General features: G+C 39.7%; 1 protein-coding gene across 1 annotated transcript in view; it reads left to right on the top strand.

Annotated features, from left to right (window-relative positions):
- The window catches only part of MED27 (mediator complex subunit 27), an 82,936-nt gene that overhangs the window by 63,110 nt on the left and 1,909 nt on the right, over positions 1-17,917 (top strand). Inside the window, exons 5-7 of the mRNA XM_065695562.1 lie at positions 3,473-3,580; positions 9,032-9,073; positions 17,238-17,315. Coding sequence (XP_065551634.1) covers positions 3,473-3,580; positions 9,032-9,073; positions 17,238-17,315 — 228 coding nt within the window. The remainder of the gene's footprint in view (positions 1-3,472; positions 3,581-9,031; positions 9,074-17,237; positions 17,316-17,917) is intronic.

Below are 17,917 nucleotides of genomic sequence, written 5' to 3' on the forward strand. Positions count from 1 at the left end.
TACCTTCTTCTGGAGCTTGCCATTTTAAGAAGCAGGGGGTTTATGAATAACTTAACTGGCTGAATTTAGTATACTTTAGTTAAGAGGAAGATAGAAGACCGTTGTTATTACACAGACCAAAACAGAAGCTACAGAAGTATTTAACTGGCAGCTGTTCCATTTTCAGCTCACAGAACTGTGGGGCATATTTTTTCATTCATATTAATTGAATTTTAAAGTGACCTTGTACATGTATTGATTTGAATTAAAATTTTCTACATCAAGGACGAGTTGGCATATATCCTTCAGGCAAAATATTATAAAGCCAAGTGCTGTCTTAACAGGATATCGACAGAAGAAGTTGAGATTTAATAGGAAAAGTTGGCTTAGAAAGGAAATTGTTGCTTTTTTGTCACAACTGAAAGGTATCTTTGCTGTCTAATGAAGGAAGTTTCTTTCAGTTGGTACCCGTGGAAATGCAGGGACATTTCAGTGCCCTGTTAGTAGGGATCGTCTGGGTGAGTCCTGACTGTCAGAGAGACCCGCACTACTGGAGCTCAGAGAAGAACCACCAAATTGCTTTTATACCAGAGCCATTAGTTTATTACCTTCTTTCAGGTGATCTGCAGGGACACAGTTGCATGATTATAGGTGTAAATTATATTCCATACATAGATCTTTCCTGCCCATTGACTCCAGTTAGCTAAGTTGAGCAGGCATTGGAAGAAAATGGTTTGCTGGAGAACATGATTTGAGGTGAACAAAAATGTTAAGTCCTGAAAACCTGATTAGTAGAGGAGAAAATAAAGTGTATCCCATTTATGGTGTACAATACCGAATGTGCTTTAACCTTAAAATAGCTATGGAGCATACTTCTGGCTTCCAAATCACACAGCATCCTCTAGTCTAGTGACAGGCTGTTCATTCTTTGTACTACTAGCCTCATTCTTTCAATGCTGTTAAAATGATGAACTATAATTTCTCTGAGCTATGCTTAGTTTTACAAAATTACTGCTTCTGTCAGACTTAACTAATGATACAGTCCTACAAAAATCATCGAAGTCCCTGTCTCTCTTCCAGACAGTGTAAAATCTGCAGGAATCCCATGTCAAAACAGCGGCACAAGATAGGAAAGCTTTCTATTTTGGTGGCAGAGCACTGTAAGAGCTAATTCAGACAACCTAGCAGTAACCCAGCAATGTTGCAATGTATTCAGTGGTTTATTCATATTACCACAACACATGGGTGCCCCTACTCCCGGAGAGGACCCCCTTGCACTAACCCTTGGGCAAGGTGAGATTGCAACGACAGTGCCTTACTCAGGCAGCTCATAGCCTTAGGCACCCATCTGAGGATGGGTTTATATAGCTCCTTACGCATGTGGAGACAGCATAACCCTGCTGGTTTTGACATTCAAGCAAGAGCGTGATTTAGGCTACTGTCCTGGACCAGTCTGCAGAATTTGACCTTTGGTATTGCGTGATGGATGTTAGCTGGGAACTGGGTAGCTGTGATGGATTCTGAAAGCGCAGAGTGAATCATTGGAAGGGTGTGAAAACAGATGACCTGGGAAAAAGCAATGAGCTAATGCAGAAGCATTTTGAAACATTTGTGCAGGTAAATCTTGTGGGGAGATTTGAGGCCAACAATAAGTATATGCAAGCAAGCTGGAGTGCCAAACATGGGATTTTTCAGCTTGTTATGTTGCACTGTTCACTTTGAAAAATCAGGAACATCCCACACAGGCTTCAGATCAACTTCATCCAGTGGTTTATTTTTTTCTACCTGGCAGCAATGTGAGGTAACTTGAATGCAGAATGTAAGGGAAGAGGAAAGAAGTGAGCATCCAGGGAAGTGTGTGAAAGCAATGGTGATGGAAAATATTATACGTAAAGCTGGATCTGGGTGTTGGTAGAGCAGCATCTTAGCAGTTATGACAGAACTTTCTGATTCCAGTGGATGACCAGCATCATAGATCAGGCACCTCTGGGTCTATTTTTAACTTGCTTGATGCAGTGGTTGGTGCTGAAATAACTGCCAGTTTCTTTTATGTGCAGACTAACTGGGTCTTACTACAGTGTATCCTAGCAAGATATGACATTTAAACCCAAATTCACAGCACCTGCTATGGTGTTGCATGCCTGTTCAGAAAATCCCAACCTATTTTAAGAAGGCAGGAATCAGAAAAAGCTATTCATGATATGTGCATGATACAGGCCATGATACAGGCCATGAAACATCGGTATTTTTACAGTAGCTCAGGTAACTGTTCTGCTAAGTTCTGTATTGTCACCCCATTCCTACCACCATTTCCCTTCCTCCTCTCCTCCAGCATGGTCCTTGCATCAGCTTGGAGATGAAGTACTGGTGCCAGTTTTTCCTTCAAGGGGAGGAAAGCATCTCATTATTCAGAGTTGATTTGCCCTTTAGTCTGTTAGTCGGCATTCGGTTGAGGCTACTCGTGTTGAAACAAGGTGGTAGATAAGAGTCATTAGCAGAAGTTGAAAAGGAAAAACATGTAACAAATCAATAAAGATGTGTATTGACTGATTGTTTTAGGTTTGGATTTGTCTGCTGAGGCTAGCAATGAAAACACAATTGTTGTAGCGGGTGTTCATCTATACTGAATGAAATGTTGGAACACAGACATAGAAAACGATCTGCTGCTGGTTGGGAATTACTAAAATGAACCAATTGTTTCCTTTTTTACCTCTTTTGTGCTTTTATGGGTGAGGAAAAGCTTTGTAATAATCTCTGTGTAACCAAACACAAAGACAGAATTATTGTTAGACATCACAACAATATTGAAGTGCAAGTTCGTCTTTGAAATTTAAATCGATTTTTAGGTTAAAATGCCTTCGTTACTGCATTTTTGTCAGTAATGAAATTTAGTCTTATTTCTGTTGTTATACTCTGACTGACCCTATATATTTTCCATGACACTGGTTTTATTCTTTACACTTTACCACTTGCACAGAAGAAAATGAAACCTTTGAAAATGTAACATTTTTACTTTTTAGCAGTAGTTTCCTTTTAAATAATTTTACGTTTTTGTTGGACCTAAAATGTTTTCCATTAAACTCATGACATGCTTTTAAAAGCTGGCACTAGAAGAGTCCAGTTCTTTCAAATCCTTTTTCTCTAAGAGGGCTTATATTGGAGAATATCAAATGCATCAAAAATAATCACATTTGCTCATTGTTTTTGACAAGTTATTGAGTTGTGTTAATAAAATCGAGAGTGTTACTTGACAGTGTCATGTCTACACAAGGGAATACTGTGAATTGATACAGTTTTAGTTGCAAATGAATGCTTGTACTGCACTTTATAGTCTGTCTCTTCCTCATAACATGCACTGGGTTTAAGTCTTTTATTTTGGTCTGTCTATAAAATACTGAAAACTGAAATTGTGCCAACTTAAGCTGTTAACTTGATGGTCTTCAGACACCATCAGCTGTCCTTCAACTTGGTTTTGTCCTTCTGTTCTTGACAGGTTACCTTAGGAAAAGTGCTAAAAGTGATAGTGGTGATGCGGAGTCTCTTCATTGACCGGACCATAGTAAAAGGGTACAATGAAAATGTCTATACCGAAGATGGCAAGGTAGGTTATTGTATATCCAGCAATGCTCAATTCCATTTTGACCTGGTATTTAAATGACAGAGAGCAGGAATCCTATCACAAACTCGCTAGAAAGATAAAAATGTCAAAAGAATCTGCGGATGCTTTGCAGAATGCTCTGGTTTAAATTTATCATGCTTTGCTTGGATTTTTCATACCCAAATGTCTGATTTCTTTCTAGGCTCTGAAGCCCTTGCTTGAATTTCTAATTTATCACCTCAGACCCCAGTTGCCTCGTTAATAGTGTCTGCTGAGAAAACATTTTTTCAGTGTACCAGCACATCAGTAGCCCAAGGTTCCGATTTCTCTTTTCTGAGAGCCTTTGGGAAACCTTGGGCTAGTTTTATGTTCAACTTCATAGACACAGCTGTGAGCATCAGGGGTAGGTAGTCCTCAGTAATTTGCTTGTCGGTATGAGCACTTTCTGAACAGCAGCTATTAGAGCAAGTGTTACCTGTTTCCATGAGTGATTTGTTTTATGAGCAATTCACCCTGCTTGAACCCTCAAATTTCTTCTGACTGCACACACTCCATATGGCTCTCTTTAGTGCATAAGGTTATGTTAACGGGACCTGACGGCCTTCAGCTTAGCCTCTTTCTGTTTTCAGGGTGGAATGGTCTCTCTTACAGAGACATCCGCCAGGACTCTCCTATACAGTACTAAATACCTCCATGTTTCACATTTTCTCTCTGGAGCTTTCTCTTCCGATTATGAAGCCTATTAAAATAAAAAGTTCATTATATCAGGATGAGTATTTGGCACCCATAGGCCATGTTATAATGAGGTGAGACTTTTTTTCCTTTCAAAAGTGGTAACTGTGTTTTAGCGCACAGAGGCAAGTTGTGTACTGACCCAGAGTTCAGCAGCTCTGAGTTTGAACCTCTGTTCTCTAGAAAAGGCGAGGAGCTGATCCGCGGAAGGAGATAGTACAGCTGCGTCTCCCAGGTGAGACATTCTCACTCGAAGGGCTGGGGATTGGCCTAAGAAGCAGTAAAACAAAAATTGCCTCATTTTAATTTGCATTATTCAGATGTGCAGGTTTAAATATCACTTTGCCGCAGAAGCAGCTGCACTATACTCCCTGTATATTAGCATATAAATGCAGACTTACAGCACCAGCCCCTCTTCACCACAAGTTCTGCTCGGAAGTGAAATGATAGTCTGCCGAAAGAGCACTGAGAGTGCTTGATGGATTCCTGTGTCACACTTCATCTGGGTGTGCTCATTTTCTCTGATGAATCCAGCTTCCTTTGAAGCTCCCTTGAAATACAATAATGCTCTATATGCTGAAAAGCTAAGTAAAAGAATCCCTTTCTGAAACTCAGCATCTGGCATTGGGCTTATGTTTAGCTCAAGGTTAACTCTCCTGAGAACCATGTACCTTTTCTCTGTCATCACTTGCTGCGAGAGGGAAATAGGACTTGCCAAGGCCAGCTTTGGGCACAGGGCACTAACCTTTGTCTGCTGCCAGTGGGGAGCAGTTCACCTTCTCCAGAGCATCACTGCTAACACCTGTCTTATTTTCTTGCTTTAAGCCAGTCTGTTGGGGAGTCTGTTTTCTACCAATTTAGCTTTGTGTGTCCAAAGTCTTGGCTATGTGACTGCTCCCACAAGGATGCATGAACCTGTGACCTTTACGTGGCACTTTGCTATTCCTTTGGGCCGTCCCAGGGCTTTTGCAAACCTGAAGGTCTGCATTTCAGGTATAAATAGGAACATTTCCTTTGACTTCAGTAGAATTGGAGTTGCAACTGCTTAAATCATGAGTAAATTTGGCTTGGGAGATTGAATAATTGCATAGCTTGCTAGTTTTGCCAACAGGAGCGCATATTGACAAACAGTGATCTCCCTCTTTTTTCACTAATTAACTGTACTGGTAATTGGAGAATTAAGAATAAGATTGTGCTCTTGCAATGATCCGCTTTCCTTATTGTGCCTGCCGGGAATGAGCGATTACAGTCAATTGCAAACATAGTCCATTCCAATTCTTTCTCTTGTCACAACAGATGCTGCTGGGAAAGTGCTCCAGTGAGCTTTTCACTTTTCACAGTTTCTAGCCTGATAGAGGGGAAAAATGCACTAGCATTCAGAAGAGACACAGAAGGGTATGAAAAAAAGAGATCGCCACTGTCATCTTTATTAAATAACAAAAATACAGAGAACCCTCAGAATCACAGTAGGAGATGATCATTTTTCCAGTGAGCAGTTCACACAGCAAATCAGCAATGATTTGGGGGTTAGCTTATGTATTCCTAGGAAGCATTTAATATTTGTAAACAGCAGCAAGAAGATGAAGTAGGGGTGGTATCATACAATACAGCAATCTTGAAGGTCCTGTCTTTTCTGTAAGCCATGCTGAAGAAGGGACACTGAGTAAGGCGTTGTGCTTCTTTTAACTTAAATAGCTGAATGCAGGTCTGTTGAGTCATCCTTCAAACTGCACCAGGCAGAAGGTACCTTAAGTAACGAAAGTAAAATTCAATAGGGGAGTGTTCTTTAAGTAGAGCTGGGGTTAGGGGCAGCAAAATGTATTCAGCAGTATTCAGTGAAAGAAGAGGTGGCTGTCATCAGGAGACTGAATGATCACTCTGATAGTAAGTGAAAAATGGACTGCGCACAGAAGAGGCCAACAATTTGCTTGCAGATCAGGGGAGTCATCATTTATCTCTGAAAGTACAACTCTTCGAGCAGATTTTGGGAAGAAAAAGGGAAGAAAGGAATGCCAACAGCACAGGTGTTGATAAATTTCTGGTCCATTAGTCAGGCAAGTCTAGAAAAAGAAACAAATATGGGTGTTTCTTGTAGTTGTGGAGCTGTGTAACTAGTAGTTATACAGGAAAGCTGACATTGCACTATCCAGGTTGCTGTAGCTTGCTGTGTGCTTGTACATTGTGCTATGTAGGTTGACAGGTACTTCTGTGAAAGCTTCACATGGTTTCTGCTTTACTGAAGTCTAGTTAAATTGGGTACTCCCTCTTACAGATTTAGATACTTTCAAAATCAGGGTGAAAAAAATAGAAGTCTTAAGCTTTCAGTGAATAAAATAAGACGCTACATTCTGGGGTTTATTTTCAAGCTTTGCTTATCCAGACGAAGAATTGTTGCATTTCTTAAGTGCACCGTGTACTTCTCTCCTGAATTATTCATAAACCCTGCAGAATATGTCTTTGCCAAGTTGCCAGCTGCAGAACTTAGACATTTTTGGTGACACTTTGCAAAAACAATAGGTGAGACCTGGCAGCCTGTGACACATTGTAGGTTCTCTACACTGATTGCTCTGCAGTCTCTTGCTTACTGTACTAACCCATTGTGTCCACCACACACTGATGCATTTTAATTAGCCTCATGGTTCTAGTGATGGCACCGTGCCACCCTTCATCTCAATCTTTGACGTGCTCATTTTGCACTGGAATTTAACAATGGATAGTAATTAATTACTAGTGTTGTCCCGATTCCTGAATAAATGAAGCCATGCAGCTCACCTTTGCAAGGCAAGCTTATCGTCAGCTGAGCCATTAGTAGCTCTGGTCTGCCAATAAAAACATATCAGGATTTTTTGGCATAATAATACCCTGCTTTTCTTTGGATGAAGAGACCAAGAACCACCTTGGCAGGGCGTATTTAGAGTGGGTACTTAACGTCGGTGCCTAGCCAGATTCCTACTTCTGCATCCATGAGGCTTAACTGAAGAAACATAAGTGTCTCTGTTGAATTATCATGTTAAGGAACTTAGGTTATGTTAATGCTATGGCTTCATTAATTACCCCATATCAATAAGAAAAGGCAGCTTTTAGCCTCCTAGCGTAAGAGAGGAAAAGAAATAGTAGTATCAAAGGAAAGCTTCAAAGACAGGCAGAGCTGTCTCTTGGGTAATTTCTGATCCCTGCATTCTTTCCACTTCAAAGCTGGATGTGTGTGTGTTTGGGTGAAGGGGGGGTTGAATCCGATTTCTCTAATAAGTGTTGGCACTGGACCTGTTTGATATTAGATGCAGGGAACATTCTGATTTGTTATCGCCTTTGAAATCGTTCAGACGACCTTCAGAAAATGGCCTCTTGTTACTTATGCTGGGGGTGGGTTGGGAGAGTGGGGCACTGGGAAAAAAAGCCCCAGTTTAATTCACATGCAGAGGATGCCCTGAAATTGTGCTTTCAGCAGTTTTTTAGTTACAAATGTGTGTCTTGATTGAAAGTGAAAAGTTGAAGAATAATAGACCTATAACGATGCATTCTTTAATCTGCCTCTGCCTTAATCCTCGGTTGCAGAGGGAAAGGTGGGCAGTCATTTAGGATATATGCATGTGGCTGGAGGGGTTGGTTGCTTTTTCTTCTTTAACTTGGATAACATCATGTCTGTGAGACAGACATTCATTATTTTTTCAGCTTTTCAATCTTTGCTAAATAATGAACATGCAGAACCTGCTGGACTCATCTTAATGCAGCATCTGAAGCAGACTTTTTCTGAGTCTTAACTAGAGAGGATCACATACTTGGTTTGATCACTAGAGATTAGCAAAACCATATATACATCCCAATTATAGCAAATCTGTCTGCAGTCAAAGAAAGCTTTAAATTACATGAAACAGTTTTTAAAAAAACATGCATTAATTATTTTTATTTGCAAATGTAGATTTTTCTAATATGGAAATGCAGTGCTTCCATCCCAACAGGCACAGCTCTATTATTACGGTGTAACTTAAGCTCGGGTCCAAAGCCAGGCTGAACCACTGCTTGTGGACTTGTGAGCCGTTTAGTTGTTTAACAAGGACAGCCTTACCTTTCGCTTTCCAGGGCTAATAAAACTTACTTCAGTTTTAGTCCTTTTAGTTTGTAGATAGTGGAACACATTTAAGTCATGGATGTGTGTAATTATCTACAACCTTAAATCTGTTTTATTGTGATTTTTGTCTGCAAATGTAAATGATGTTTCCTAAGGGATGTTTTATTTAGCCCCAGTAGACCAGTGCTTTGGCTTAATTCAGCTAAACATTCTTTGTGTCGTTTGTAACTGAATCACTTATTCAGACACAAGACAAGCATAAACTGAGTAAAAATGCCCTCATTTTAGAAACAGACTGAAGCTGATGAATATTTGCATAGATCAGCCACAGCCCCGTACAAATGAAGATTTTGCTGGTTTTAAAGAGAGCGCATTTATTCAACAGGTCTTGTATAGATCATTTTAATTGAAACTGGGATGAACCATGTTCATTCTTCATTGCAATACAAAGCAAATCTTGTATCATTAATTCCCTTTCTTGGATTGCAACAGGTAAAGGCAGTGGGCCAAAATAGTGAACTAAAAAATATGTCTCCATAAATCTTTTACCTGCTCTTTTAATTTCAATAGCTGCTTAGCTTCTTTTTCTCCATAAAGCTTCTTCTTTATGTGTGGTAATATATAACTCTTCTTTTTTTTCTTTCCTGCTGTAGCTTGACATATGGTCTAAATCCAACTATCAAGTTTTTCAGAAGGTAAGGCACATAATTTCTCTACATAATGCATATGAGAGATATGCAGAGTTTATTTTAAATATGTAGGCCCTTACGTAAAAGATTTCAGGAGTTATTCCATTGTCATCATAACTTGCAAATAACAAACAATAATCTGTAATAGTGAAAAACTGTGACTGGAAAAGGAGATCACTTCTACTGCTATTTAATTCGGATTTATTTCCCATCACAAATCCAGTCTATGGTTTGGAATAGGAAATCGGAGATTATACTACTCTTGTGTTGAAATTTCTCAAGGAATCTTCAGGCACTCTTGGTTTTGAGCTTGAATCTTTTGAGGGAGGAAGGACTGTTTCAGGTTCATTTTGTTTTGTTGTTTTCATTGATTTTGGTTGTTCCCCCTCTCCTGAGGGCTTGGGTTTAATAGATTAACAGAAGTCCCTTTCAAAATGAGTTCTGATATTTTTTCCATTATGATATTTTGCTTGCTTCTCTGCCCATGATGGTGTAAGCGAAAGGAGTAAGTTACTGGAATGAATGCCGTTCCAGAAAGTAAGGAAACACCAATGAGAGAATGGGCGCAGTAAGTATAAAACTCTTAAGAAGGTTAAAGTGTTTTGGAAATATCTGTATCTCGCTATTTTCCAGGCAGGGAAGAGTTCTTTGAAGGCCTCTTGTCAAAATGCTGTAAGTTCAGATTGATCCAGCTTTAAATTCCAGTTTCCTTACCTTCAAGCTAGAGTTCAAGGAGCTTGAGTCTCCAGCTAGTGTGCTAGCTTCCTTTCATCTGCTTCTGTAGTTTGTATAACAAATGGGGGTTAGGGACCTGAAAGGGCATAAAATCAGGGGTCAAAAGAATGGCGTACTGGCTGTATTTGTGCATCTTCCTTCCAAGATTTCAGATGCAGTCAGAAGGGAAGACGTTTGACCTATGATATTAACCTGCTAGAGATCAAAGGACAGCTTGTAGGGAGGTTGGTTGCTCTCCCTCTCTGCCTAGCATTAAAGCAGAATTTTGCTGCAGTTGATTCTTTACCCCAGAGATCAGTGGATTAAATATTCTTCCTTTTTTCCTTGCTCCTCAAAAATATTATATTTAGTGTCAAGTAGGGTGATACAGCAAGAAGTAAAACAGTGCGCATCTCAGTAACCTGTTTATCAGTGTGCTCTAAAGTAATTTTTGCAATGCAATAAATGTAAAGTTCTATAATTAAGTGCATCATTTCAATTTCCCCATGTGTGTGGTTGCAAACTCATTTGGGCATAAGATCCTGGATGTTTTGATTTAGAATAACTGACAAGGGTTAAGTCATATGGCCGTAATTTGTGCAAAATGATAATAAACTGTGAGGTTTTGAAAATACTGCAGGAGAAAGGGTTGCCTCTAAGCCAGATGAACTGCTCCCTGCTTTTTTTTACAGTGATTTTATGCATTTTGCTCCACTCTCTGTCACTGTGTTACCTTGGGCACCTTAACCTGTCTTTGGATCAGTTTTCTGCTTCCCTTAGGCTGGGGTAATACTTGCTGACTTCACAGGAGCTATTGCTGAATTGGTTGCATAGTGCTCTCTGACTCTCGCATGAAAAATGTGATAAAAATGCAAGGTGATGGTATTTCTAATCAATAGATTCTGTACTATTGAGCTAGTAGTTGAAGAAATTAAAGCTAGGACCTAGGTCAAGTTTTCAAACAGATGATAGAAAATGCCGTGGTTCAGCTTAGTAAATTTTCTCTCTCTGGTGCTGTGCTTGGTTTGATTTTTTTTTTTCTTCATTCTCTGAACTTGTAGCCATTTAGAATACCCAGGACTAGTGATTTAGCAGGAGCAAAATGAAGGGAATTAATAGTTTCTTTAGCACTATTTTATTTTACTCAGTTGCTAGTGTAGGATCCATACTGCAGGATCTTCAGAACAAATGTTTTCATGCTGTTAAAAAAGTCATCAGTAAATGTGTCAGAGCACATCCGAAAGTTCTTGAAATGTGTTTCTCATGGCAGTCACCAGTAACACAATGTGGAAAGGCTGTGCTGAGGAGGAAAAATATGGATGGTTAACTGCTTGCACCGAGGAGGCTGGGCAGCCCTTTCAGCTCTGCTGCCTCCAACACTGTAAAATCAGTCATCCCTCTGAAGGGCAGGGCTGTTTCTCTTTAAAAGCTGGACCAAGTTCTCAAACTCTGTCTTCAATGACAATATAACAACATCTGGAGCTCACAAGATACCTGTCTGTGGTAGCTGCAGGCCTGTCAAAACCCTCACAGGGTTGCTGCATGACTTTCTAGGTTAAGGACCAGAGACCTCTGATCTTCAATCCAACCCTGTCAAACGATGCTAAATTTGTCCTGACTCTTTGTTTGCAAACGTTGGCTGTGTCAGCAAGCTTTTTCTCTCTCCTTATTATTAGGCAGGATACCCAAGTGTGTGTAATTTGATGGGGGACGGCTCCTGGAGGGCCATTACTGTTAAAGTGTACAGTCATTTTCGAAGTTCCCTGGAGATTCCTTGAATCTGGTCCTGGGGTGAATAAGCTTTATAGGCATTGAATCTACCAGCAGGGTTGGATTCAGAGAATGGAGCTGGGAAATAAGAGAGGGAAGGCTGAAAGGGCAAAAGCACAAGGAGCTAAGAAAAGGTTTTTCAGACTTCCATGTTGGTCTGACATTTAAACTCCACAGGAGTTGCAGCTGTTTTGATCTTAAACCTCCTTATTTTATCTTAAACTTCCCTGCATCTCATGATCCACTAGTGCTAGAGGAACAAAACAGGAAATAAAGAAATATTTGGGGGCTTAAATCTTGGTGGGAAGAAGAGTGTACATGAGGGCTGGAGAATTCTAGAGGATTAAAAAAATACATACTGTAGAGAGTGGTGCAGTATTCATAACTTTACATTCAAAAAATAGGTGAAAATGCAGAATAGTGAACTGCTGTGAGTAGATCACAATGGGAAATGGTGTCAAACATTAACTGTTTCATTTACCAAGCTGCTCAGTTAAAAGCAGCCTAGCTTGTTTTGCTGTGTAATGTAATAATTGTGGCTGTTTAATTCTGATACATAGGTATTTCATTCCATATATTTCATTCTGATTTTAGAGTCCCATTCTTATTTTCACCTAGATGGTCTCTCGGTTTTAGCATGCCACAAACTGGTTTTGTTTTGGCTTGATATGCCAAACATTAAACTTTCTTCTCAAGCATGTTTTCACCTCACCTATGAGAAGCTGATTGTGCCTATCCAGCTGTTTGTCAGCTGCGTGATCCCAAAGTGATGGAACTCGGGAGCACAATTTTCACCACTACAAGGGCACATAAGTATTGTAATGTATGAAGATGTATTCTTGTCAATAATCTCAGAACAAAATCACATGCAGGATGAATGCATGCATGAGGCAAATATTGGGCTATTGATGATGCCTGTTCAAGGAGAGGAGATGGACTGTTCCAGGGTCACCTGTGTGACTGCTCTGGTGCGTGATCAGTACTTGCTCTGTTCAAAGACCTCCTTGAGCAAAATAAAATCCCCATGACCCAGTCCAAACAAGCAGAACGTATGAAATAAAAACTTAAACACTCTGTGAGCTCTGAAAACAGGTGATAAATCCTACTCTTCAGAAAGGTTTGGTAGTGTTTTACTGAACTGGGAGTGAGGAAGGGTGTATAAAGGGATTTGTGTGGAGTGCATTTGTGCCTGCTCATAGGGGCACCATCTATCATCGTTCCAAGCGCCTCTCAGGCACTGGGTTCTGTGCACCAGATTCCCTCTAGAGAGACTCAAATGTGTTCCTGGAGAGCAGATTGAGTAATGGGAATCCTTGGAAATGAAGAAAGGCACTCGTGTGGTTTTCCACACTATAAAAGGTCTAAACATTAATAAAATAACTTCCTTTTTTTCTTCCCTTGTAGTGCTGTGATCGTCCTCCAGAACTCATTGTTACAGGCTACTGTTAAGGCCGTGAACTTAGCAGGGTTTAGAAAAAAATTAAAAAGCCTTTCAGGGGAGTTAGAGAATCCCTTTATATTAGATGGAGTTGTCAGTGCTGTACTTGAGGGAATAAACCAATAAGTGAGTGGCAAGGAAAGTTATGAATCTTAAAGGAAGTTTTGTGCCTCCTTTTGAAAAGCGCATTGAGTGGCAGTGAGAGAGACAGCTTCAGTAATTTAGTCTGTGATGTTTGTACTGTCATGCTTTAGGTTTTATGCCAGGTATAGCAAAGCTGTAACATAGGTCTTTGCTTTTGTACTGTTTAGTCCAGTTAGAGGAAGTACTTGTTCAGCTTTCTCAACCTGTGAATTGCACAATGTTTTGGGGTTTTAATGAATTTCAGCTTTGGGAGTGCTGTATGACTAACAAGTGTCATGAAGGCCCAATAATGCCATTTTTTGAATGTGTCACCACATTTCAGCAGAGCAGTGGGTAGAAATGCTCTAGAAATGACTCCCGTTGGTTTGGTAGGGACAAGTAATGGGGATTTTGTTTTGTGCTCATTGCTGGTGCGAGTCTCATGAGCTGTTTCTTGCTTTACTGAGCAGGGGCTGCACAAGGGGAGCCAGGAGTTCACGTCTCCCCACTCCACAGGTTGTTTCTTGCAGCCACCCAACCACCCATGCTCATTTGCTGGGATTTGGCTGTTCACCAAGTGACAAGTACATGGGATTTAATTAGCACAAAGTCGTAGTGAAGATGAGATTTGATCCAGTATCAGTCTGTTTTGTATTCCTGCTGTACACAGTGCCCGAGACAAGGGAGCAGAGATACATTTAGGAAGTACATGGTTATAGTCAACTTGAATTTGGAAGCAAAAAGGAGAAGAGGAAATAAAATTTCAGGCCATATAATTAACAACAAGAAGGGAAGTTTTCTTGTTCAGATTGAGTCTGTGCCAATTTCATTTCTCCATGTAACTGAAGTCTGTTTTGCTCTGTCTCAAGCGTTTATTTAAACAATAGGTATTTTATTTAGCAGAATTGTGCTTCTGGAGATTGCCCTGTCTTGCCTTTTTGCGGACAAAAATTCCAGGCGCTTTTCAATATATGATTTGTGAAATACTGAGCTTTTCTGCAAGATCTCTTGAAAATCTATTCCAAGGTCCACAGTAACATCTATCCCAATCAATGCACATATCTGAATATGTGCCCATATAAAAAGAGGTAGAGAAATTAGAAAGTGACTGATAACTTAGATAGCAGTAGGTAAGGTAAAAGTGAAGTTAATAAGATAAAACCTTGAAATGTACAAAATGTCATCCTGCACCCAGAACAAATTAGTCTGTGATTCAACCTTAGCTGGAAGCAAAAGCATGTCCCTTAAGTGAGCTGGTGCCTGTGCATTTTGCTCTGCTTTGCTCTGCTCTGGTGTGAAATCGTATTGCCATTAGTAAGCCTGGTATTGATCTTCACTCCCCCTCTATCCCCCCTTTTCTTTTTCCCCATCTTTTTTTTTTTACTCTTGGTCAGTGGGTGCTTTCTGTCATCATCTCTGTTATCTTGGGAGGGCTTTAATTCTTCCTCCCATGCACTGGCTATTGTATCATTTGCCCAGCCCTTTTCTGTTTGATATCATTCTTTGCTGGGTGGGTTGAGGGGGTCATTCCTGTACTCCTCTTCCTCACTTTTCACACCCACTTTGGTCTTTTTTAGAAGCATTTTATCAGCATTTGCCTATGGTAGAAATCAGCTCTGTTTTGCTCAGAAAACATTATTAGTGTTCTAGCAATGCCGGGATGGCTTTTATCTCCCTGTGGAATCTCATTAGCTTTACATTACAATAGGAACAGCATATGTGCGACTGTGCCAAAGTGGCCAGTCAATTTAAATTTGTTAATAGCAGCATGTTTTTTAAGCAACTTTCTTCTGCCAAGAGAAAGCAACTTTGTTGTTCAGGGAAAAAAAGGAAAAGGCAGTTTGTTAGAAGTAGAAATACAGCAGAAGGAGGGCGGTTGCTCATAAATACCTTCAGAACTTTCTATTCTTTGACATGTCTGGTACTATCTTATAAAAGAACCATCTTAAAAGAATTCATATAGCGAGTAGGGCTTGAATTGCAGGCATTTTTGAACACCGCAGAGATGTGTTTAAAAGAAAGCACTGATTGGAGTTCTGCTGTGCTATTTATGCACTGTTAATCACCTGATTTCTAATACTATCTTTAATATGGTGACATACAAATGGTTTAAGCAGGTTGAGGTCCATTTTGTGACTTGTTTTTGTGATCTAACAGCAATGTGCACAATCCCCAAAGTTTTCCCTTCTAAATGTCAGAATCATATGTCCCTATTCATGCTGAATGGAGCCGCTTTTGGAGCGAGTTGTGCACGACTGATGGGGAGCAGAATCTGTTTCTAAAATTGTAGTACAGCTTAAAACTAGATCTGGTATAGGACAGACTGATTTGATGTAGTGTTTTGTGGAGGAAGTTTTGTATGGTGTGAATTAGAGCTTGTCTGTACATGGATTTATTCAGGAATATGTCTTTTACTGAATAGCTTCAAGCTTTCTTTAGAGAAAGTTTGACTAACTGCAGATTGGGAACAAATAGAGTTTAGATTGGAACAGCAGTTGTATTTTCTATTCACTCTTCATCTTACTCAAAATTTGCTATAGGATATAGACGCACCATGGGAAATACATAGACAAGCCTTGAGAAGAGCACTACTTCTCTATGTTGGAAGTAGAAAATACAGTTTAATCATTAACTGAACAATTGTGTCATTTGTTGGATGCTTTGATATTACTGGTGGGGACCATTAATAGATTTAGAAGAAGTTACAAGATGTGAAAGAGCTCTCATGGTTGTGTTGAGTTCTTTAATAGTCCAGCCTAAAGAATTTTGCCAATATTTTCTGCATTCAGCCTTGAACTTCTGGGAATAAGCAAGTTGTTGGCTGTGCTAATAACTTCAGAAGCTGACAGGCTGAGTTTACTTTGGGTGAATTGTATCAGAGCTGTCAAACTGCCTCCTTCCAGAAAAAGCAGAAATTGGCAGTGATTTAAAAAGGTAATTAAATCCTATCAAAGCATTGGTTTTCTTGATTTTTCTGTAATCATTTTTGTTATTATACACAGAATCATGCACATTTAAATGTACTGTGCCTAGCTGTAATTCCCAGATGTAAGATCTTGTTATGGCTCTGTCTGGGAAATGAAAAACCTTTCTATTAGAAATCCTTTAGTAATGCAAGTATTTATAAACCATAAGCATATTAATTGATTCCTGGTTTCAAAGGAAATGAAACTGAGAGCTTGATTCCTGCTTGCTCAATGTAAGCAACCTGAAACAAGACTGCAAGAGTTAAATATTTTAGTTCTTCCCCATTAGAAAATGGAGAGGCGCATACTCAATCTTTTCTGTTAAAATGCATTTTAATATTGAGGTCTTTTATCCTGGTGTTTTGTTGTTTGTTTTTCTTTAGTAAAACAGGCCAATACCAAAGCTTGGGGCGTTGTTTTTTTTTGGAAGTCATAACCTCTAATAAATTGGTCTTCAGAAGTATTGAATTTAGCTACATCATTGACAATGGTTTGTGTGTTTGTTGAGCAAATCAGTCCAGGTTAAGAGAATATATTGTCTGTAAAAAAAACTCACCAAAGGAAACATACAAATAGGAAACCAGAGTGCTTTCTTCTGGCATGGTTTGTTTAGTGACTTTGCTTGTTTATGATTTCACAGAAGACAGTCACAGGAGCATAGATTTTGCTCTTATGCTGTAGGTATGTGAAAGGTAGGCAGATTCTTTGCTATGGATGCTTTTATTTGGTACAAAAGGGTTGTTGGGGCTTTTTTAGCTTTTTATGGCTGGGCTGGTAGTCCAAAGCATGTTAGTTTAGTGTTGTTCCATGTGGCACAGAGCTGGTTGCCTTCCTCATCCCTTGGCTCACATTAGCCACCAGTTCAGATTCTTTTACCAATGCTGTTAGGTTTTATCATGTTTATGAACTTCCAAAGGTGTGCTTGATTTTACTGCATGCATACAGTTATTTATCATGATTGCTTCAACTGATGCCTGTGTGAAGCTGACAAAGGGAATGGAAGGCCGCTGGCGAAAGCTACCCAGAATTACCTTGAGAATGTCTTGGAGTCCTTGGTTTGCTACTTCCTTATGGAATTTATACTGTTTTCCTGCAGATTGACACTGCTTTGTCTAAAATACAGATGAATAAGGGTATGTTTTCCTTTTGCCTGTTACAGGTGACAGATCATGCGACCACTGCTCTATTGCACTACCAGCTGCCTCAAATGCCAGATGTGGTAGTCAGATCTTTCATGGTAAGTGTATTGGAAAATACATTTTTCATACAGACTGACTTCAACGCCCTTACAGTGATTGACATGAAACAGTTCTGTTACAGTTGTAATTTCACCTGTTTAAACAAGTTAGACAGTAGAGATTGCAATTCTTGTTTCTCATACCTGAATGAAGAGCTCATTCTCACTACCCTGCTATAATTGGTGTTGGGAGACTGAGCTGTATATGGTCCTTCTGTCACAGGTCTCAATATTAGCTTGATGATTCCTGTTTGTGGAGTTGGTCTGGATAGGACCAGCTAGAAAGACACTAGGAAAAACTCAACTAAATGCTTTGTTATGGCCCAGCCCTTTCATGCTATTCATACTGTGCAAGAAGTTGAGCTCTAAATGTAGTTAAGTCTGCTCTGCTGGAAGTTCTGTGGTAAGAGGAGATTCCCAGTTGGTACCATCTTATTTTGCCGTTCACAATCCTTAGGTGTTTACAGTAGCATTGGTTCTATTATATCTTTGCATCTTTAATTTCAGCTGTGTAATTTCAGAACAGTCAGGCTCCCTTACCTGCTGTGCTGGTTTCTTTATTTCATAAAACAGCCACTAAGATGAGAGGTTTGCAAAGGTCT

The sequence above is a fragment of the Lathamus discolor genome, chromosome 15, assembly GCF_037157495.1.
Source record: "Lathamus discolor isolate bLatDis1 chromosome 15, bLatDis1.hap1, whole genome shotgun sequence".
Taxonomy (NCBI): domain Eukaryota; kingdom Metazoa; phylum Chordata; class Aves; order Psittaciformes; family Psittacidae; genus Lathamus; species Lathamus discolor.